This window comes from Ambystoma mexicanum, chromosome 2q, assembly GCF_040938575.1.
Source record: "Ambystoma mexicanum isolate Mex_15411 chromosome 2q, UKY_AmexF1_1, whole genome shotgun sequence".
Lineage (NCBI taxonomy): Eukaryota > Metazoa > Chordata > Amphibia > Caudata > Ambystomatidae > Ambystoma > Ambystoma mexicanum.
The window spans coordinates 368,817,559-368,841,410 of record NC_090924.1 but is presented as its reverse complement, the minus strand read 5'-3'; the positions used below and the strand labels follow the sequence as shown (position 1 = coordinate 368,841,410).

Genomic DNA, 23,852 nt, shown 5'->3' with positions numbered 1-23,852 from the left:
GAGGAGAACTTTTACAAATCAAGGATTTGTTTATGGGCGATTCTATTACCATTCGGCCGGCGGACAAGGGTGGCGATATAGTAATACAAGACACTGAAGTCCATCACAATGAATGCTTAAGACAATTGGCCGACACAGAGACGTATACTTTATTAACACACAATCCCACCATGGAGATAAAGAATGAGCTAGAATCACTTCTGGATGACGCATTGGATTACCGAAAAACCAAATCCTACTTATTGACATCACATCCTAAAATGCCACACTTATATATTCTTAACAAAATACATAAAAGAACGGAAAAACCCCCAGGAAGATCGATAGTGGCTGCAACAGAATGTATTCTACAACCCCTTGGTACATATATTGATTATTTTCTACAACCCATCGTTCAAGCAACTCCCACATTTGTTAAGGACACTACTCATTTCTTACACATATTAAACCAAATCGAACTAGAAGATCAAGACCTTTTGTTTACCATAGATGTCGTAAGCTTATACACGAGTATTCCCCATAATCAAGGTCAAGAGGCAGTTCAGACCCTCTTGCTTCAAACGGAGCAGATTGGAGCAAATAACGAGTTCCTGATGATTCTGTTACAATGTATATCTATGCACTCCTGTTTTGAGTATGATCAAAAGTATTACAGACAGATATCCGGAACAGCCATGGGGGCAACCATGGCGCCAGTTTATGCAAACTGTTTTATGTACCAATTAGAAAGCAAAAATATCCTTGGAAGCACAAGATGGAAACCATATTTGAAAACTTGGGTTCGTTATATTGACGACATTTTCGGAATATGGTCAGGAGAAAAGAAAGATTTGGAAACCTTTCTAGTATACTTGAATGGCATAGATACACAATTATAATTCACGCTAGATGTTGGGAGTCCCAATATACATTATTTGGATGTACAAACGGTGATAACCGGAAACAGAATAAACACAACACTCTATACAAAGCAAACAGATCGGAACAATATCTTACATTGCATGAGCTTTCACCCACCAAATATTCTGCGTAACCTACAATTTGGACAAATGTTAAGGATCAAATTGTCAGTGACCCAGAGGACTGTGAGAGATAAGAGAGAGGCTACCCACAAACAGATCTGCAAACAGCATGCGAGAAAACAAACACAAACACGTGATCAACTTCTCACCAAAATAACCGATCGACAGAACCCAGAATTGGTATTCATCACTACATATGACATACAAAGTAAAAACAATCAAAGAAATAATTTGAGATAGATGGAGCATACTAACAAGTGATACAAGGATTAAAGATCGGTTTCCACAACCGCCAGTCTTTTCCTATAAAAGAAGCAATGCTAGTCAACACAAGAGGCAAGAATACTATCAGGAGACCTGATAAACACCCTGGCACTTATCCTCGCATGAACTGCAGCAATTGCAACAACGTTATGAAGGCTTATACTATAACGCACCCAAAAACAGGAGCTAACATCAAACTCTGGTACCATGCCACCTGCATGCCAAAAAACGTAATTTATGCCATTAGTGCCCTTGTGGTATATATTACATAGGAGAAACAGCACGCAAAATATGAGTGAGGATTAATGAACATAAATCATGCATTCGCAATAACAATTTGACCTGAGCAGTAGCAAGACATTTTAAGGTGAATGGACATTCTAGAACTCAACTGAGGTTTGCAGTACTTGAGGTACAATCGACGAAAGGATCCAACAAAGACATGAAAAAATTGAGGGCTCAGCAAGAAGCTTTCTGGATCGACAAATTAGACTCACTATCCCCTGATGGAATTAGTGAGGAAGTTGAACTAAGTTGTTTTCTGTGATTCTACATGACATCAGCAGCCTAGCTACCATTGCATTATGTGAACTATGCTCAACCATATTCCCTTCCACGTGGTCCTTCACAGAACCATCTAAGCAATCGCCAATTTGGGTGGCGTGGATACTTCTTTAAATGTTTTATCCCATTAATACATCGTCTTGATAGATACAAGTTATGAATAACTAATCGTTGTTAGACACAAATGTATATGAGATTAGTATGATACGTATACATATGAGTTATTTTGTGGTGAATTTATCAATTTATTCAATTAATCAATGTCCCCTCAACACAGACTTGCAGTGTTGAGATTCCCCTATTCAACATATTTATCGGAGACTCTTTGAACGTCATTTGTATTTGCAGTGGTACGATACGTGTTTGCTTTCAATCAGTACCCCATGCTGCACGGGATTTCTACTAACACTACACATTTAAGTATATCTCATCAGGTATACTCGTATTATTCCGAGTGACCACAGACTTCAGGAATTGCATGCATCGAAATATTTTGTTATTGAACGCTGTATATTTTTTTTAATGTTTTTCAACATTCTCACGTTGCTTACATTTTGTTAAGCTATATACTTACCTAATGTGAAATCTGAGCAATAGCCTCACACACAACCATGCACCTAATATATATATAGCACGGCTACTCCAATAGACCTAGTGCACATTATAACATGGCCGCCACGTTTCACCTACTTCTAACACGACTTCTAGCCGTTCGCATAGCAACCCTATAACAACATTGCCACTCGCAGTGCAACGCGCGTCCCCGCTGTTTCACGGCGCTTCATTGCGAGTCATTACGAGACACCAGAGAAGAACAAGATGATTTTAGGATTCGGCAATCTACTCCTATTGATAATAGTGAGTGACCTTCCTGCGTAATTATAATATTTTCAGATCTTCTTCGAGAGATTGTGCTAAATGCCTACAGTTGCATTAAGCAACACCGGGAGAATCCTTAGACACACGTTACACGTGCAGAAGCCACGCAACATACAATAGAGGTCAGTCTTTACTGCATCCAATTTTTTTCACTTGATTTGTGACGGACCTAAGTGCCATATGTAATATATTATCCTTTTCCCTTATTTTCTGCTAACTCCGTGATCACATCACTGCAATTTATCAACCCGACCTGTATGTATAATTACCATTCTCTTTTTCTAATTACTGTGATGAACGCCGTTGATATTATTTTTGGTGGTACATCTGACAACATGGGACTTATGCATTTACTTATGGGGATAAATTCATTTTGGTAATGTCAATTAATGGGATGTGACAAAAAATGGTTACCATAAATGCTACATTTTTGGAATGAAACATTTACGTGGAACGAACATGGTTATTAATTGACTAGTGTAACATTAATTCATGGACTGCGGCCAAACATGGTAATTTGAATTTTGTTTTACTTTGGTAATTACTATTTTGTTACAATTATTGAAACCAGATTAATAAGGCCCTGATGAAGGAAGTTAATTCCGAAATGCATTGGCCTTCCTTATGGCATCTGCATGAATAGAGATTTTACAATCTCAGAATACTATGAATAAAAATACAGTAAAAACAGATGAAACAGACTGAATATACGATTCTTTTTACTTTGGATATATATTTACTATTAACCAAGAGAAACCACATTGTAGTGGACAAGGGAGTGCAGCCAGCACCACTGGCTTCACAGTCATGGTCTTGGAACGAAAGTCTATCATAGTGCTACTTCACGGAGGCACTTTTTTAGCGGGTTTGCACCCTAAATATTACAAACTTATTAAGAACAACAAAACGAAATTGATTAACCACTAAAGGTAGTGCACACTCACCTCAACTTCAATTAAGTAACCTTTTGAAACTTTCTCCAAAGAAATTCTAGAAAGAAAGCTTGCCAGTCGGTCTTAAGTGCAAGCACTAATTATTGTGCACAAAGCATATTTACTATGAAAGTAAGAATGGGACCTACATATGTGTCCTTCAACTGTTCCATTTAAAGATGCATGCATATATTTTTTTTTTTCCTAACCAGTCTGAGATTGTTTCTTTGGTATAATCGTATTCGTATAGATAGTTATGTTTTTGGGGAAAAAGTACTTGTTTTGACTTGATCTCTTCAACTGACAAATAGCGAAGACATAGAATACAAAGGAAAAAGTATTTAAATTGGTGCTGCTAAATTGGGGTTGTTTCAACTTCACAAATGTACCCGATATGGCTGTTTTTTACTTGGGCTTTTTTTAATTGAATTTATTTTTTCATATTAGTATTCTAAATGTCTCCTCATTAACTGTAAGTACAAACATAGCAAATTGCTACTGATCTGCGCCCTGATGTTTGTATTTTGCAGGGTTCCTGCATTTGGGGGGCCTTCGCACAGCCCTGTACAACTGCCTTTTTGCCAGACAGCAGAAGGGAAGCTTTATCCTTCGACTGGAAGACACAGATCAGAGTCGCCTTGTACCTGGAGCTGCAGAGGCGATCGAGGATATGTTGGACTGGGCAGGTACTTGAGGCACAGTAACTTGCCCTACAGTTTTTTCATTTTAAAACGTGAACTGCTCCAAAGCATTGGTTTGGTTGTCCCTGAGTGGCCTATGCATTATGGCAACCCTACTCTTAATGTGTTCCAGCACTGAACCTTAAACGTGTTGAAACTGTGGTGTGAGACGAGGTTCAGGAATTTTCAAAGTGCTTCTGCGAAAGCCATTTGTTTCTGGTCTGGAACTACATTTGGCATTGTGCTGGTCTGTTGATCCAAACAGAATGTGGCAGCAAGGAGCACAGGATCAGTCTTCATTTTCCTAGAGGTTGATGCTATCAGTGCTATTTTAAGGTGTATGTGAAGGCACTTGGGGTTTAACCTGGAAATAAAGGTCTGCTGTGCTGTCCGTATACGTGTGGTACCGAGACCATTACCTGGATTTACGGGAATGTGGAGACCACACGCTCCTCCTTAATCAACCATCTGCGGCTAGCGGTATTGCCCCTAGCATAGGTAAACGGCCATTTTGTTACAGTTCTCTAAAATGATTGGGTCTTGGTCATATTGACCCCTTGAATGTATGTGAGCTTCGCAGAAGCCAAATCTTGTTAAGATAGATGAGACATGGATATACTCTTAGACTGAGAAAGGGAGTGTGCGTTCCTTGTAGGGTTTGGGCTCAGTTTGGGTCTATTTGACATAAAACATTTCACCTAATCACATTTGAGCAAATTTATTTGACCTTTTTTTTTTTTTTTTTTTTTCTTTTGGGTCTGAAATGTGGTATGGGGGACCCTGCAATCACCCCATCCCACTTCCCCTCAACCTAATCTATACGCTAACTCACCCATATATAATATCCATATCCAAAAAAGGTCAAAGAAATGATTCTCTTTTGATTAGATCCTTAAAGAGAATTAAAATAAAAGGGCGAGATGGGCCTTTGCCGTATAATGGTGCTTAGGTACTCGTACTAACTGAGGAAGTGTTATTAGATTGTATTTTTAGTTTGTTGGGCTACAAAAAGGCCCCATGTACAAAGTTTAGCGCATATACGACTTAGGATAGAAGGCGGCTAGAGGGAGGAAGGGGGAATTGTTGTTTGTGAAGAAGTTTTCTTCAAGAATAAAGGAATAACATGTGGTAGTATTGAAGTTAAAGAGTGCTAAGCTGCAAACCACTTAAAGAAAAAATGTGTTTAAACCACACTGCTTGTGTTTGAATAATGGTCAGCGGAAAACCGACTGAGCCCACTGTGCTTTAAACATGCATTTGGTGATTTAGTCCAAACATGAGCCATAATCAATAACCAATCAGTTTTACGGGTAAGCAAGTCATATATATTTTCCACATAAGTACTTCCTCAGGACTCTTTACAAATGTAGGTTTTCTTCATCAACTACTGGTCAAAGGAAACCAAGATGAATGTATATTTTAACAAATGCAGGCTATCTTATATATAGAGTGCTTCAGTGTCTCTATGGCCACCATTTTCATACATGGAACTGATTTGCATTTACATACTAATTGTTTGCCCTTAAAAATCAATTTCTAAGTTGAATGAAATTTGTATGGTTTTTGTAAAGCTGATTGAATGCTGAGGCAGTTTCTTTGAGGACGTTACCTCAGTTTGCCGTTCTCCTTTATATAAAATAGTTATGGAAAGGTTGTAAAACATGTTTATGAAATTACTTTAATATAATGTCTAAGTATATATTTTACTCTTTCTTTTACCAATGTAACATTTACTCTTTGCTCCTTGAGAGGGTGTGGAGATAGTACCAGAAAATACGCTGGGATAAATGCATATGGTTGTGACGTGTAGCAACCACTCGGGATGGACGGTTAGATTTATGTGATGTAAAAGCTTCTGATTACCAGGGCTCAAAAAATCTTGAACATCCTGCCCGACCTGCAGGTCAAGTAACTTGGTTTATCTGCTCGACCTATGAACTGGATGAGATCTATTTTTTTGTTTAAACTGTGATGCTTGAAAAACAGTACCAGCTTCTATAAAACCCACACAAGTGTTCCAAGATGTGCTCATGAGAGAAGAATATACTCCTGATAGATGCGGAGTGTTTGAGAGCTTGCGTGGCAGATAGGGTGAGCACAGTGTTAACAATATGAGGGTCATAAGGATGGTCTATCATCCCTGCATGGGTGAACCTGACGTCACTCTGCCACCATCTGGATCGACATTAACTGCGTGTGAATACCATTTTACAGGTACCAACATTATCTTTATCCAATTGTGATGAGAGTCCACTCTCATCGTAGGTCCACCACACTCTTTGTTACATCTGCTTGCAAGACCGCTATTTCCGGTGTCAGGCTATCCTGCAGGTCTTGTAAGAAGCGCTTGAGATCCCCTTTTGTAAAGGTGACCAGAGTGTTTCTGGACCAGACTAGCAACGTGGCGTTGCTTGCCTTATTGTGTGACCAGATGTTTTAAGGTCTCCTACTAGGTTTGCACAGTGTTTTGGAGATTTTACTTATTGGGCGGGGTTTCAAATTCAGAGAGTTCATCACCTCGCCCACCACCCCCTTTGGCACCAGGGAAGTGAGCCTGTATACTCTACACCCCTGAGGGGATGAGGTAAGCGGGATCCCACAGGAGTTGCCTCCCCCATGGAGGACAGGAAAACCCCAGAGAAAGGGTACAAGCCAACCTTGCACCCTCCAGACACTAATGCCCTTATGGGGCACTTGGGGACTAGATTGTATGATAACCCTCTACTGTGAGGGTTCAGAAATGTGAAGCGGACAACTTTGTGAAGATTTCTCAACAAATGCCATTTTATTATAAGATCAGCTTGGATGAACGCTCACTATCCCGACACCGCCTAGGAGTTCCCTACCTAAAATAAATTAAAGGAAATGCTCTAATAAAGGATATATGTCCCTCACTCTTATACATACAAAAAATAAACCAGGAAATGTATTGCAATTCTCAATAAACAATAATGATTGTGTGTTATCACCACATTCTATTTGTAACGTTGGCAAATTGCCCTTCCCCATGTTCAGAACATGATTGTGTCTCACAGTTCAAGAAAAGAAAACCAGGAAATCCTGATTTGAAATAATATTCAACCACAGTTTGTTTCCACTTCAACGCCTCAATATAAAGTTCCAACTCGGTTGGATGATCAACTTTGTCAGCAAAAAGTTCCAACTCAGAAAGAATAGAAGGTTTGTTCCCTTCTTTAATTAATTCTTCAGTTCATCAATGGCAACAATAATTCTTTTAGACCAGATGATTTTTGCCACAAATGTCTTTTAGTATCACCTTCAACATAAAGTGCATTCACCAGTACCCCTTTTTAAAACACTTCTTCAACCTGGTTTATTTCTATGCCAGGCCCACTCCTCCAGCAGTTTGATGTTCAGGTATACTTCCCTGCCCAAACAGCAGTTGACGACCACAAGTGCTTTAGGTGTTAAATATCATTTGATGAATGGTTCACCACAACTTCAAACGGTTCTAAAAACTGTAGCTTCAAAACAACTCTTCAAGGAAAACAAGATTTATATTAGTGTTCTTTGATACTCTTCTCACAATAATGCTCCTCTCCCTGTGGATCTCGCTCTTCTCCCAAAATGCAGCCTTTGTGATCCACTTGTTTCCCCACTACACAAGTAACCAATGACTGATATGCAACAGATCTGTTATTTCTCTTCCTTTGACTAGGGTAAAGTCAGTTAATGTCAATTGTCACCACAGGTTATGTAACACATGAGCAACAATTGCCACTGTTTATGAATATTCCAATGGCCCCTTGCATGTTTGGCAATATCTGTTCTTTTGTAACTGCCTTGTTTTAGCTCTTTCTTGGCTTTGTCAATGCTTGTAGGTGTTCCCCTTCAACCATATTAATATTACCCCTTTATATTGTTGGTGTTGCCTTAAACTCCCATCTATAACATTAGTCTGTTTCCTTTTGTGTAATGTGGTTTCACTGCTTTTTTAAATTTCAGTATTAAAAATTATTTTTTAAATCATTTTCACTTGCTCGCAAGTACTGCTTTTACTTTCTTTAGGTAGCGCAAGTTTCAAAAGTGTTTTTTGTGAAGGTATCATGGAGTAGACACAGACCACATATTCAAATTCGGTTTCAAAAGCGTTATTTAGCTTAAAATGTAGGATGAAGTTAAGACCTTACTTGTCCTATGCAAAGGTGGACATAGGCTACCCCACCTGTATGGCACTTGCCGGTAGTCTAATATCGCAGTAAAGACTATGGCATTGGTCTTTGCATAAAACAGAGTACACCAATATGCATTCTTATATGTGACAATTTATTTTTCAATTAATGATTTTTTTAAAAACCAGCCTATACGGACTGCTGTATCTATGTCACCAGTATTCAGCTCCTTTTTCCAGGAGAATTGCATACAAAAGTCATCATATTGTCTCTTCATATGACTAACAGTTTGTAGTGCTAGTAACTTGTGAGGGTTAGTATCCAATGTGACTTATGATGTGGTTAAGCTGCATAACACATCTATCTAGTCGACACTTCTGGTGTTTCTGGCACGAGCGAGGTAGTTGGCTGTGCTGGTGCTGTCTTCAGGACTTGGCCAGGGAGCGTGGAGGTATCTCTTGCCTTTTGGTGTGACATCTATGGGAGTAAGTAAAAGCTACAATCAGATATTGATGTAGGTGTGTCGAATCCCTACACACAGACATGTTGTGCTGCAATAACGTCCTACCTGAGCCAGTTATTGGTAGTGTCACAGGTACGTAGAAGAAATGTTCTGTTCTTCTATAAAGGAGCCTGTTGTGCGCCTTCTGGGTCTTGATCTTAATCAAGGTGGTCTGGTCAATGGCCGCATGGTTAAACTGTGAAATTAATAGAGGCTATTAATCACCTTTGAATATTGTCAACAGATGGCTAGTTGCGTACTGTTGAAGCTGCATTCATTAATGCGGGCTATTTAGAGAAATATCTAGCTGGGCTTATCATCCTTGTTTATGGATAGCCAACATGTCCGTAATTACACAGGTAACATGCAGATTCCGAGATCCTACGGTTTGCAAATGGCCGCGGGGCCGTGCGTTTAACTGTTAAACAGTGCGTGCCTTAATGCGTGGTATCCATTTTGACCCCCCTGGGGTTCCAACAAGGTGGGGTGGGCCTCCTGCTGAGACCGCGACTCTAGCGTCGGGTCTGGGGGCAGCACCGCTCCGTTAGGAGAAGTGGGCTTACCTGCATATGCTTCCTGCAGTGCGTAGCTGTACTCGGGATCAGTGGTGCTTGCCCGCGCATGCGTCTTTGATTTTAATGGACGCGTGGTGCGTATCTAGGCAACCGCCGAGCATATCGCGCAAGCGCGTGTGTCTAGTGCTCTCGGATCGTCCGAGTTTACTAGGAGCCCAGGGAGCCGTGTTGTATGGCGGTGGCCTGGACTCAAAGGGTGGGGTGATTCTATGATGTCTGATGTGGCATGAGTACCTTTCACAACTGGGTGCTCAAAAAGGATGGGAGAAGCACGGGAGCTGAGTGTTATGTTTCAGGTTCGTGCTTCCCATTACTGTATCGCAGGGCATGGGTATTGTACATCACACACATCTCATAGAGAGTAACAAATCGGGATCTCATGATTGTCCCGGTGGCTTTACATCAACAGATGTAACATCTATCATTCATGGCACATGCAAAAAACCTTTGATCAGTAACTCTTGTTTGTCTTGTAGTGTGTGGTGACAAGCGTGTGCATGACATCTATCATATTGGCTCGACAGTGGTACTGTAGAGCTAGAAGGGTTGTCCCATAATGCTGGAAAGGCCTGTACACCCCATGTTTGTGCATAGTGGCATATGTTGAGTATGCTTTAGCAGCTGTGTTGTTTCAGAAAAATAAGTTCCATTCTATTGACACATTGAGTCAGTTTTTTACTGTATCTAAACAGTGAATCCATTTCTGTTCGAGTTTCCTAAGTTCCAAATCTCTATCTCCTCTTGCGTTAGCGTTGACTATTTGAAGGACGCACCACCTTAGTTCTGTGTGTTTGTGTTTCTTTTCTTTTTGAGGAAATGAGCCCCCATTGGCTTATCTTCAATATTGTTTTTTTAGACAAGATCTGTGTTCACAAATTCTTTGCCGCACTTCTCGTTTGCTCTTTCCAATGTACATCAGGTTGCATAGGCATTTTATCATGTAGATGCTCCATTTGGTGCGACAGTTTGAGAAAGTCTTATACTTCAACGTTATGTCCTTTAGGGAGATTTCTTTTTGATCTTGCGTGGGATGGCAGACTGAACACTTGCCGCATCTGAAGTGTCCAACAACTGGGGGGAGATGCCATAATGTGGTTTGGTCTGTATCTTTGGTTTTCTTCGTAGGATAGGTATGTACTAGACAGTCTTTTAAATTCTTGCTTCTTTTAAATGCGAATCTGGGTGTTTCTGGGGTGAAAGTATCTGTTTGTAATAACTTCCAGTTCTGTAGAATTGTTTTTCTGATAGCGTTGCTAACTGGGGTGAATGTTGTCACACGTGTCATTTTGTCCCTGTGTTCCTCCCTTGATCGTTTGGTCAAGCAGTCTGTTCTATTGGTGTTTCTTGCTGTTTTGCAGGCCTTTCTGATGATGGCTGAAGGATAGCCTCTGGCTTTTAGGCTTTCCTCTAGTTCCTTGCCGTGATGGTTATATTCTGGTAATGAGGTGCAGTTTCTTCTAATTATAAGGAACTGTCCGTATGGCAGGTTTTCTTTGAGGGCTTGTGGATGGAAGCTGGTGAATTTCAAAAGTGTATTCTTGTCTGTCGGTTTGCGGTACAAAGTAGTGGTGATAGTGCCGTCTTCCGCCCGGATGATGTTCAGATCCAAAAAGGCTATCTTGGTTCTGTCATAGTGCATGGTAAATTTAATGCAGGTATCAACACTGTTGAGCCACACGTGGAAGTCCTGTAGTTGTGTCGTTGTACCTCTCCAGATCGTAAAAATGTCATCTATATATCTGACCCACCCAATCAGGTGGTCTTTGTGCATATTGTTTATTGTAGACAAACTTCTTTTCTAAGTTGTCCATGTATAGGTTAGCAATGTCCGGTGCAAAAGTCGATCCCATGCTGGTTCCTCTTATCTGTTGGTAGAATTGGATCTGGTGTATGAAATAGTGCTCAGTAAGTGCCAATCGAATACACTCTTGGATGAAAGAGGTGGGTGTAGTTTGATCCGTTCTTGCATCTAGGTTTTGAGTGTGTTGATGCATTCCATTTGCGGGATACTCGTGTAAAGAGCCTCAACATCAAAGGTTACTAGGATGTCTTGTTGGGATGCTTGTAAAGTGTTCCGGTGGTGTATCATGGCTGTGGTGTCCTGGATAAATGATTTCATCTTTTTGACAAATGGTCAGAGGAAGACATCTGTGTAGATGGACAAAGGTTCCAGAAGTGATCCAATTGCAGATACGATCGGTCTTCCTGGTGGGTTGTTGATGTTTTTGTGCATTTTCGGAATGCAGTAAAATGCCGGTGTCACTGGATATTCTTTGACTAAAAACGCCTTCTCATCTTTGTCGATCCAGCCTTGTGAGGTGGCAAACAGCATGAGGCTCTTAAAGTCATCGAAAATTCGGGTGGTGGGGTTGGTGTCCAATTTCTTGTAAAAGCGTGTATCGCTCAGCTGTTTGATGGTTTCTGCTTCATACAGGTCATTGCCCCATAGGACAATACCTCCCCCTTTGTCAGCTGGTTTGACTACAAAGAGGTCGTTTGTTTTCAAGTTCTTCAGAGCTTGTCTTTCTGCCACTGTGAGGTTGTCTCTGTAATTGTTCTTAGTTTGGAAGATGACTTCCATTTCCCTTAGGATCTTATTTTCGAAAGCGAGTATTTCTGGGCAGACAATGGATGTGATGGGCGTGAAGGTAGATTTTGGTTTTAATCCCGTCGTGGTGTGGTCTATGGGTTTATCCCCCGTGGAATTCCGGAAGAAATAGCGTAGCCGTATTAGCCGGAAGAATTTCCTGATTTCAACCTCCTTTTTGGGACAAAGCTGAGGCCTTTACTGAGGACGTCAGTGTCCTGTGTTGTCAAAATGTATTTGCTTAAATTGAATATGGGGATCACCAAGTTTGCTGATGGGGTTGTGCGGTCCATTGCCGTGTCCGCATCCCGTGGTACCACAGACCAAACCACATTATGGCATCTCCCCCCAGTTGTTGGACACTTCAGATGTGGCAAGTGTTCAGTCTGCCATCTCACGCAAGATCAAAAAGAAATCTCCCTAAAGGACATGACGTGGAAGTATAAGACTTTCTCAAATTGTCGCACCAAATGGAACATCTACATGATAAAATGCCCATGCAACCTGATGTACATTGGAAAGAGCAAACAAGAACTGCGGCAAAGAATTTGTGAACACAGATCTTGTCTAAAAAACAATGTTTAAGACAAGCCAATGCTGGCTCATTTCCTCAAAAAGAAACACAAGCACACAGAACTAAGGTGGTGCGTCCTTCAAATAGTCAACGGTAACGCAAGAGGAGGAGATAGAGATTTGAACTTAGGAAACTAGAACAGAAATGGATTCACCGTTTAGATACAGTAAAAAACGGACTCAATGTGTCAATAGAATGGAACTTATTTTTCTGAAGCAACACAGCTGCTGAAGCATACTCAACATATGCCACTATGCACACACATGGGGTGTACAGGCCTTTCCAGCATTCTGGGACAACCCTTCTATCCCTACAGTACCACTGTTGAGCCAATATGATAGATGTCATGCACACGCTTGTCACCACACACTACAAGACAAACGAGAGTTATTGATCAAAGGTTTTTTGCATGTGCCATGGATGATAGATGTTACATCTGTTGATGTAAAGCCACCGGGACAATCGTGAGATCCCGATTTATTACTCTCTGAGATGTGTGTGATGTACAATACCCATGCCCCGCGATACAGTAATGGGAAGCACGAACCTGAAACATAACACTCAGCTCCCGTGCTTCTCCCACCCTTTTTGAGCACCCAGTTGTGGAAGGTACTCATCCCACATCATAGAATCACCCCACCCTTTGAGTCCAGGCCACCGCCATACAACACGGCTCCCTGGGCTCCTAGTATACTCGGACGATCCGAGAGCACTAACACACGCGCATGCGCGATACGCTCAGCGGTTGCCTAGATACGCACCACGCGTCCATTAATATCAAAGACGCATGCGCGGGCAAGCACCACTGATCCCGAGTACAGCTACGCACTGCAGGAAGCATACGCAGGTAAGCCCACTTCTCCTAACGGAGCGGTGCTGCCCCCAGACCCGATGCTAGAGTGGCGGTCTCAGCAGGAGGCCCACCCCACCTTGTTGGAACCCCAGGGGGTCAAAATGGATACCACGCATTAAGGCACGCACTGTTTAACAGTTAAACGCACGGCCCCGCGGCCATTTGCAAACCGTAGCATCTCGGAATCTGCACGTTACCCGTGTAATTACGGACATGCTGGCTATCCATGAACAAGGATGATAAACCCAGCTAGATTTCTCTAAATAGCCCGCATTAATGAATGCAGCTTCAACAGTACGCAACTAGCCATCTGACGATAGTCAAAGGTGATTAATAGCCTCTGTTAATTTCACAGTTTAACCACACGCCCATTGACCAGACTACCTTGATTAAGATCAAGACCCAGAAGGCGCACAACAGGCTCCTTTATAGAAGAACAGAACATTTCTTCTACGTACCTGTGACACTACCAATAAGTGGCTCAGGTAGGACGTTATTGCAGCACAACATGTAGGTGTGTCGAATCCCTACACACAGACACCAATATCTGATTTTAGCTTTTACTTACTCCCATAGATGTCACACCAAAAGGGTCTGCAAGAAATACCTCCACGCTCCCTTGCCAAGTCCTGAAGACGGCACCAGCACAGCCAACTACCTCGCTCGTGCCAGAAACACCAGAAGTGTCGACTAGATAGATGTGTTATGTAGCTTAACCACATCATAAGTCACTTTGTATACTAACCCTCACAAGTTACTAGCACTACAAATTGTTAGTCATATGAAGAGACAATATGATGACTTTTGTATGTTATTCTCCTGGAAAAATTGTCACATATAAGAATGCATATTGGTGTACTCTGTTTTATGTAAAGACCAATGCCATAGTCTTTACTGCGATATTACACTACCGACAAGTGCCATACAGGTGAGGTAGCCTATGTCCTTGCGTTATAAAAAACTGTTATATACCCTCATGACACAGGCCCCCCTGACTAAAAAAAGAGGGCCACACACACCCCCTGTGAGTACATACTATGCAAAGGTGGTAAATCAAACCTACTTTCATTGGCTTCTTCCAAATAGGGCATTCGGTCTAGCCGCAGTTGTTGGACCACACAGGCCACCCATTACAGTTCATGCAACCAATACCCCATCTTGCTGCTTCCATCAACACTTAGCCACTGGTTCCACCTGACAGTTATGCTTAGTTGATTCCTCGGTGTCACATACTTCAAACAATGTCCTGCGGTTGGCTTAGCCACTGTGCACTTTATTATTCTTCTTCCTCTGGCTCTTGCCAACACAAATGTCTCTTGGATTGCAATGCCTGGGCCCCTTTTGACTTTGGACCCCCATTTAGTTTTTCCTCTTCGTACCTTCCTTGGTATTCTCTGGGCTTGGCCACTACTTGTTTCATGGGCCCCTCCATGATTCAGGCCAACACTTGGTCCCTTGATTTTACCCCCTCTGGTACTGAGACGACGAAGAGTGCTATGAAGGCATACCAGTAGAACAACCAGGCATGTCTGCCTAATGGAGTTCTCCATAGTCGGCAATAGAACTCAAGAACCCGTATCTGGGATTACCTAACATACCTGGTGGATATAAAACTGCCTGCCACATTGAGAGACTGGGAACGGGCTGGAGGAAAAGGAAGCTGGAGACCCAGGTACCAGGAGCGGTGTTGTGTAGCAGAAACACGCCATGGTCGGCTGTGCAAGGGTCCAGAGGTCATGTTACCCTTCGGAGCGGTTCTGCTTTGTGGAAGCTGTGAAATTCCCATTGACCCCAAGCGCTGCAAGCCAGGACAGCAAGCGGAGCTCTCTGCGGAGGCAGCGAGGGAGAGGCAGAGTCTGGGGAAGCTGGGAGCCAAAGAAGCCTGGAGAATCCTGTTGCAAACGATGCTGTTGTGTGCAACCGGTGAGTGTAAAGAAGTTACGCACTCCTACCGGAGCACTCCAGTAACGCATAACAAAGTTCTTTGCAAACGCCGAACAAACGGTGCTCCAAACAAAAGACTCAATCATCAACCTCTACACCTACTACTAGTAAACCTGCCACAACACCTATAAGAGGTGCCTTAATCAATGCGAGATCTGTAGTAGCCCACGCAACAGACATAGCAGACCTCATCCTAACGGAAGAACTCGACTTCTTAGCCATCTCTGAGACCTGGCTCCATGCAGCAGCCGGAACAGGCCTTGCGCTAGCCATCCCCGAGAACTTCTCCATCCTCCGAGCAGACAGATCAGATTCCAGAGGTGGTGGCCTTGCTATAATCGCCAAAACCCACCTCAACCTTAAACCTGACACCACTGATCACTACTCACTATGTGAACTTCTCACAGCCAAACTCCCCACCACTAACTCCCAAACCATCACCATCCACCTACTATACAGACCCCCGGGACCCTTGGGCTCCTTCGAGGAAGACCTCAACTCCATCCTCTCTAACAACCTAAAAAATACCTCCCAATGCCTTCTCGTAGGAGACTTTAACCTCGGCTACAACGACTCTAAAGACATCGAAGCATCCGCCATTAATAACTCACTATCAGAACTGGGCTTCACCCAAAGAGTGTCTACCCCCACTCATAACAAAGGGAGAACCCTTGACTGGATAGCAGACCACAATTGTGTGATTTTCATCACTGCCATCACCCCACAACCTTGGTCAGACCACCTCCTCCTTGCCTTCACACTTGAAGCGTTGAGCCCAATCGCTAACAACTCCCTAGCCACAGCCATCCCGACTAGAAGCAAGAAAAATATAACTGCTGAAAAACTCATCCCTCTCATTCTACCTACATTGAACCAACTCCCAGCCAACTCTAACCCCACCTACTTGTTGAAAGCTACAACAGCATGCGCCTAGCCCTAGATGCCATCGCACCTCTAAAGCTGAGAAAACCCAAGCCGATAAAACATTTGAATACCTGGTTCACTGCCCACCTAAAAGCCCTCAGATTAGAGAAACGCAAAAATAAACACGTTTGGAGACACAATCCAACACAGTAACAAGGTGATCCTCAACAAAATAGTTTCCACCTACAAAAAAGAAATCATCCTCGCCAAACAGGAATCTTACAACCTGAGAATACTGCATGCTAAATCCAGTACCAAAGAATTGTTCACCATACTTAAAGAGCTAGAGACACCCATCCCGGCCCCAGACACCTGTAAGAAAGACCAACAATGGCACACCAGCATCCAAAATGCCCTATCCAATAAGTTGCAGGCCTCCAAATCAAAGTTAACAAGAAAGAGACTTTATCCAACTCCAAACCTAACCACACCCCCACACGCACCAGCCTTCAACGACCTCCCCCCACCTCCCTCAGTCGCTTTAGCTTCTCCAAAGTTTCCACGCTAGAAGTGGAAAAAATCATACTCTGCCTCAAACCATCTAACTGTCAAGGCGAACTATGCTCACCTCAAATCATCAAAGACGCAGCCAAAGACCTATCTCCATTCATTACCAAACTCATCAACGCCTCCTTCTCTTCAGGCACTATTCCCAACAACCTCAAAGAATCCTGGGTCCTCCCCCTACTAAACAAATCCCTCACTCGACCCAGCCGTACCCACCAACTACAGACCCATCACCACCATCCCCTTTTTACTAAAAATCCTCGACAAGACAGCCTATCTACAAATTCAAAAATTCCTTGAACAAAACCACCTCATAGGAGTCCGGCAATGAGGATTTAGACCCCAACACAGCACAGAAACCGCACTCATTGACCTCAAGGCCCAAATCGACACTCTGAGAGACAATGGAAAAACTGCCTTATTGCTCCTCCTAGACCTCTCGGCAGCTTTTGATCTTGTTGATCATAAAATCCTATGCAACCACCTAGACTCGGCTGCCCACTTTTCCCAAGAAGCTATTGGCTGGATCAAATCCTTCCTGAGCAATAGATCCATGCGCGTCTTTTCCACCACGGCCTCCGCGGACCCCATCCCCATCACATGTGTGGTCCCTCAGGGGTCTTGTCTCCCCCACACTGTACAATGTGTTCACTAAGCCCCTGTTTGATGATCTTGACGGTCTGGGTATCCCCTACACTAATTATGCTGATGATACCCAGATCCTCATCCCGCTGACTGGAGATTACAACACAGATTTGGCCTTGGTGAACAAGCTGTACCTCATCATCCAGGCATGGATGGCCTCCCATAGTCTATGCCTGAATGATGACAAGACCGAACTCATCATCCTGGGATCAGCCACGAACCTAAACAAATTGGACCTCAACTACTCTAGCTTTACCATAGACGGCAACTCTATAAAGGCAGCTAAGGAAGTGAAAACCCTCGGCATCTACCTCGATTCCACCCTCTCCTTCCATAAACAGGTCAGCTCCCTGGCCTCCACCACGGCATACACATGTAAGCTTATACGCCCGGTCAAACCCTTCCTCTCTACCCAAAGCTGAATTACTCTAGCCAGAGCCCTCATACTATCAAAACTGGGCTATTATAACTCCCTCTATGTAGGTGCTAACAAACAGGTTACCAATAAAATCCAGATCCTACAGAACAATGCTCTTAGAGCAGCGCTTAGCTTCCCTAAAAGAGAACACAGCTCCAATATTAGGCGAACTCACAACTGGCTCACCACCTCGGACAAAATCCTGCTTAAGGTAGCCTCCCTCACCCACAAATGCCTTAACAATGCAGCCCCCCGCTATCTAGCTGACAGAATAACCAGATACACGCCCAACAGACACACTAGAAATAGCAATGCTAACCTGCTCACTGTTCCCAGATTCAAGCGAACGAAAATGGGCGGCAATAGCTTCCAGGTGAAAGCAGCCCAACACTGGAACACACTACCACCATCCGTTAGAGCACCACAAACCTACCACCAATTTAGGCGTAACTACATCGAGTGGCTAAAGAACAAAGACCAATAACCGACTTTGTAACTACTGCAAATTTTCGTCAACCTGTAACTCTTTCATAATTGTACTCTACTGTCTCCTTGTAACTGCATTTCCTCACTGTGCCCTTGTATAACAATGTAAATAATGTAAATATTGAACAGCACTGTAACTAAGCTGAGAATATACTTGTAATGCCTGCGCCCTCATACCTTCTGGTCTGGTGCGCCATATAAATAAATAAACAAAGTGACTAAAAGTACTTTTGAATGCCGGAGCAAGTACTTTTAAGAAACTCGGTGAATTGAAGATGATTGAAAGCACTTTTGAATGCCACACAGAGTACAAAGCAAATTGAATACTCATGAATGGAGTGAAAGCAATGTATTAAATGAGACTGGAATGTATTGTGTGAAACAAGGATTGGCAAAGTCAAGACAACACCAAAAAGGGTATGAAATTGAGAAACTAAGTATTGACCCAAAGCCAAGAGGGGCCCATGAATTGCAGGCTTAGAGAAATCCTGTGTTGGCAAGATCGAAAGGAATACAGAAAAGGATAAAGTGCATAATTGTTGATGGAAACAGTAAGAAGGGATATCGGTTGCTTGGCCTGTAATGGGTGGACCGTGTGATCCCACAACTGCTTTTTATGTTATTATCTTTTTTTTATATGTCAGTATTTACTTTTATGACTAACTGTTTTTTCTTTTGTTAGAATGTAATTTCTTATGTTATGTGAAAAGCTTATAATAAGCTGTAACACATTAATAATAAATTAAATTAGATGGAAGAATCAAATGAAAGTATGTCTAAAGAAGTTTGATCTGCAACAGTCTGAAATAGGAAATTGAAGTTAAGAAACAGAATTGTCTAAGCAAACTTAACAGATATTGATCTAAAAGGAGCTGGGAAGTGTCTCAAAGAACTGTTATTTTTTGAAAGCTGGAAGAGTTGAACTCTTGGGAAGGGAACCCCAATATTCTGAGAACTACTTTTTACTTGGAGAAGGGGAAGCTGATCCTAGTGCAAGAGCAGGAGGGAGCTCTGGACTTTCTTTTGAACACACATTTCTTGAGGCTGACATCCCTTTACGTTTTATACCATTAGTTGTAAGGACAAGTATAGATTTTGGACATCCTGACACAGACTATCCTTAGTTTCCTTTAGGTAGTGTAGGGAAGGCATGATATCACCAAGTATTGACACTGACATAATGGATACAATTTGTAAAACCTTTATTGAAAATGTTGTGGTTGGAGAAACTCCTATTGTGCCCTATAACTAAGATGGGAGCGGTCTCGACCATCCAACCATAAGTAAAACAGTCCTAGTAGAGTCTTATCAAATCAAAATGGCCAACGCTAACAAAAACCTAATGCCTGCCCTATCACTTGTACAAAAAGTGTAAAAAGGAGAAAATGTATGCAAAAGGATAAGTATGTGTTCAAATGATAATGTGGCTGTACCAGCTCTCCTCCCCACGTTAGGCCATGTTGGGACTCATGGGGTAAGGTGATCCTTGTAGGAAGGATGGCACACTCTGGCTCAGCTTCCAACACAGTACCAAGTTAAAAACTGTGGATCGAGGTCCTTACTTTGACTTCCAAAATGTTCACAAAGCTCCCCCTCTGCCGGGCTCAGACCTTTTTTCCACACCATTATCGTAGATCCCCTTCTGCTGGGCTCAGACCTCTCACGATACAGTTCACACAAAGTTGTAAGTGGGCTCGCTTGCCCAAGCTTAATGCACTTTGGGTCTCCCTCAATCGGGCTCGGACCACTTTTGGATCTCTTAAGTATTTTGAATGTGTGTGGGTTTGTTACAGACCACCGCAGGACCCCTTCAATTCAATGTTCCCACTTGCTATTTGTTCACTCTTTAGCTTCAAACAATGCTCCTTTCACTGAGACTTTCGAATGGGCTACTTCCTTTCACCGGACCACTCCGTTACGTAGTATCACTGATCTTGCAGCTGTATTTTACTTTAAAGTTAATTCCTGGGTCTGCGTTTCTTCGCACCTCATCCACACACATGCAGCCTACACTTGTGATATGATATTGCTACTTCATTCACTTTGACACACACCGGTTTCTCGGGTCGCTTGCCAACTCACCGGCTGTGTGTGCTTCTTTCTTTTGCGGTTTTCCAATTTTTTAGTCCAGGTTAATACAACAGGCTTGGCCACGTCTCCCCAACTCTGCCGTTCACCCGGGAGGGTTGCTGGCATCCTTGAAACACGATTCAATCTTCTCTTATGGGATCTGGCCTTCTCCCGGTGTCTTTCGTGGTCTGTCGGAGGCAACAACATCCAGTAGGGAAGACTTGGGGTTTTCGGCCTGCTGCTCTCGTTCCTTGGTCCGTTGCTCTGCGTGTGCTTTCGTCCCAGCGATTACTCTGTCACCCTCTTCCTCAACCCAGTGTTTGTGAAAAAATAATGGCGGGGGGGGAGTTGGGACTTAGTAAATCCTAAAATATAGGATGGGGTAGATGATCAAAAGAGGGGGGAATGCTGTGTCTCATTGTCTATATCGCCCTCTGAGAAACCTGAAGGTCTCTCCCTAACTAGTCCCCGGGGGTCTGTCATGGACACTGCCATCACTATTGGATCCAGTTCCTGGGAGTGGACCAGTGAGGGAGAATCACATGGATGGGGGGTCCTTGGGGAGTGGAAGCGGGTCACCAACGGGTGAGACACGGTATCCTCTTCTCGTGACATCTTTTCTCCAACCTTCCACGTAGGATACACAAACACTTTACCCCTCTCCTTTCCGCCGCAAACACTTTTGCACATTATGAAGGACGACGGACTAACACTCGAGCCATTTACCTGACATGTCCCAACACCAGGGTCAGGGAAAGTCAGGTACTTGACAAGAACTGCACACACCTGATGGCCCTTTCCCTTCCCCACACTTATATAATGTGGAGCACGAGAGCGCAATACGAGCAAGGCAGACCGCACGACATGAGACCTAACTCAACACGGCAGTTCAAGAGAAGGAGAAAGACTGCTCATACCGAGAGCGTGACGAGGAGAGAAGCGACCTTGCCCTTTCCGAGCAAGGCCCGTGAGACCTCTGCACAAGGAATCGTAAGTCCACAAACAATAGCCATAATGTGTTGCAGCAGATGTCTATGGTATACAAGACCCTCCTCCACTGATAACCAAGCCGGGGAGAGACGCCGGTCTCCGTGGTACTAACCTCGATTCCAAGAAGAAAATAAAGCCAAGCGGTTCATCACAGCCAGTGAGTCGAGGGGGAAAGTCGATAAGAAACCGAACTGTGTTGAACGAAAAGTAGTAAACGGCTAATTGAACTGTGAACTATTAAAAGAGCCATTGATGAGAAAAGGGGAAAACCAGCAACAGAGGAGTCCAGCACCACGTGGATGCTCACTCAGGAAACTGGGCGGTTACCAGATTGTTGAAACCGGAAGGCCTTGGGAAAGGCGAGAAGGGGGTCAAAGTGGTTGTACAAGGGTCTTGTAAAATCCTCTGTATAGTCGAAAAAATTTTTGACCGACGGAGAATTGTGAAGGTCACAGAAGTGAATCCTGCATTGTAAGAGTTGAATGAGAAAGACACAATTGGCAAGAGTGAACCCGAGGGATGCTGATTAAAAGGGGGCGAAGTCTAAAGTCACGAAATACAGCGTCTTGACAAGAGTGAACCAGACCGAGGGATGTCCACCATGAACTGTTTAAAAAGACCTTAAGATTTGCGAATGACGCAAAGATGATTGCGATAGTGAACCCGGCGGAGGGAGGCTAACAATTGAGAAGGGTCTGAGCCCGGAAGAGGGCGACACACGGGTGAAAGACATCACCCAACGTGCAAGCAGAGAAGAACTTGTTAATAATTTCAAATATATCAGGCCCATGGCGGCAAGAGACTTAACCACCGAGAGGGGAACTGTTAGCTCGTGCTGGGAAAGCGCGAGCGTGTACTGTGCTCCAAGTCCTACCTTATCCTGTCTTAAAAACGTGGGCAAGGGATACCCCAAGTACCGCATCCTGACCTATTATTTGTGAACACTATGTTCTTTATTAAGAACTTTATACCACATTTTGTTTATTTTATTTAATGTAACGATTGGCAATAGGTTTTTTTAGTATAGGCCCTTTTTATTTGACAAGATGGCACTAGGACTGCCTTATTATTTTTTGATGGTCGTACCTTGCTCCCATCTTAGATTAGGTTTAGATTAGGTGTTTTCCAACCTACCCCTAGAGTTTTTAATAAGCACCCTTGAACTGTGATCACTTGTCTCTCTTTACTGTTGCCACCATGAGTTCTTACAACTGCTCCCAAAGACCCCTCACCCAGGTGATCCTCCCACACTGGTCCAGCCCCAGGAACTGGATCCAAAAGCGATGGCTGTGTCCTGGCCACCTGGATGGTAAGTCCCCGAGGACTAGCGGCTGAGATACACTTTGGTTTCTCACTGTAGGGAAATCCAACCAAACAAGTAAAGGAAACATTAAAGAGGTGGCAAGGGTGTAATTCCCCTTACGTGGGATACCATTTGGGGAAAACCTATAACCTGCATTGCCAACTGCCAAGAGGCTGTAAAGAAACCATACAGAGGCGACAAGTGCGCAACTCTCCTTATATGGGACACCAACAGGGGGACATTTGTAACCCACATTGCCAACTGCCAAAAGGCTACCAAGAAGTAGATAAGCCATTTAAAAACAATTCCCCTAGCTTGAGTTTCCAGTTCAGGGAAAACTGGAACACACACAGTCAAGAGACTATAAGAGGCAGCCATTGTTCAGTCCTCCTTACAAGAAATATGGCGTGGGGTATCTTCGAACACACATTGCCACTAAGAGTGATTGTAGTTGTACGAGTTTTCTTGCTGGCAGGCGAGTATACCAGGCAAGAAGATGATTTGAAGAAGTGTGCTTGTGGTAAAACAGTGTGGTGGAAAGATCTTATTAACTCTATCAGCTTTTCAACAAACTATTGCCTCATCAAAAGTAGTTGCTGTGCTATCCTGACAAGTGTTTCATTTGCAGAAACGTGCGAAATGTTGATAATGGTTTGGCATTCTGAAGAGACTGCTTATTTTGGTTAATGAACTTGTGTTTTGGGAGAGAGACATTTCCTCACTAAGAAGGATACTGTGGAAACTAAATGTTTTGGGATTTGTGAAACAACATTTGTGAAAGAGACAATTGCTTTACAAAGTGGAAGGATGTAGTAGATGAAAAATACTTTTTATGCTACATTGAACAGAACTTTGTTGAATCAGAACTTAGCTTAAAGTATTTGTGAATTAGTGCAGGAGATGGGAGTCCAACACTGGTCAGAAGGAGTGCTTTTCAATCTTTACGTTTGAACTGGTGTATTGCTTTGTTGAAATGAAGACCGCCAAATATTTCTTGTAT

The 23,852-nt window shown here is 43.0% G+C and overlaps 1 protein-coding gene across 3 annotated transcripts in view; it reads left to right on the top strand.

Moving 5' to 3' along the window:
• EARS2 (glutamyl-tRNA synthetase 2, mitochondrial) overlaps window positions 1-23,852 on the top strand; it is a 291,133-nt gene that overhangs the window by 54,223 nt on the left and 213,058 nt on the right. For all 3 annotated transcript variants that reach the window (XM_069647400.1, XM_069647403.1, XM_069647402.1), the window contains exon 2: window positions 4,192-4,347. In XM_069647400.1, the coding sequence (XP_069503501.1) occupies window positions 4,192-4,347 (156 nt within the window). The remainder of the gene's footprint in view (window positions 1-4,191; window positions 4,348-23,852) is intronic.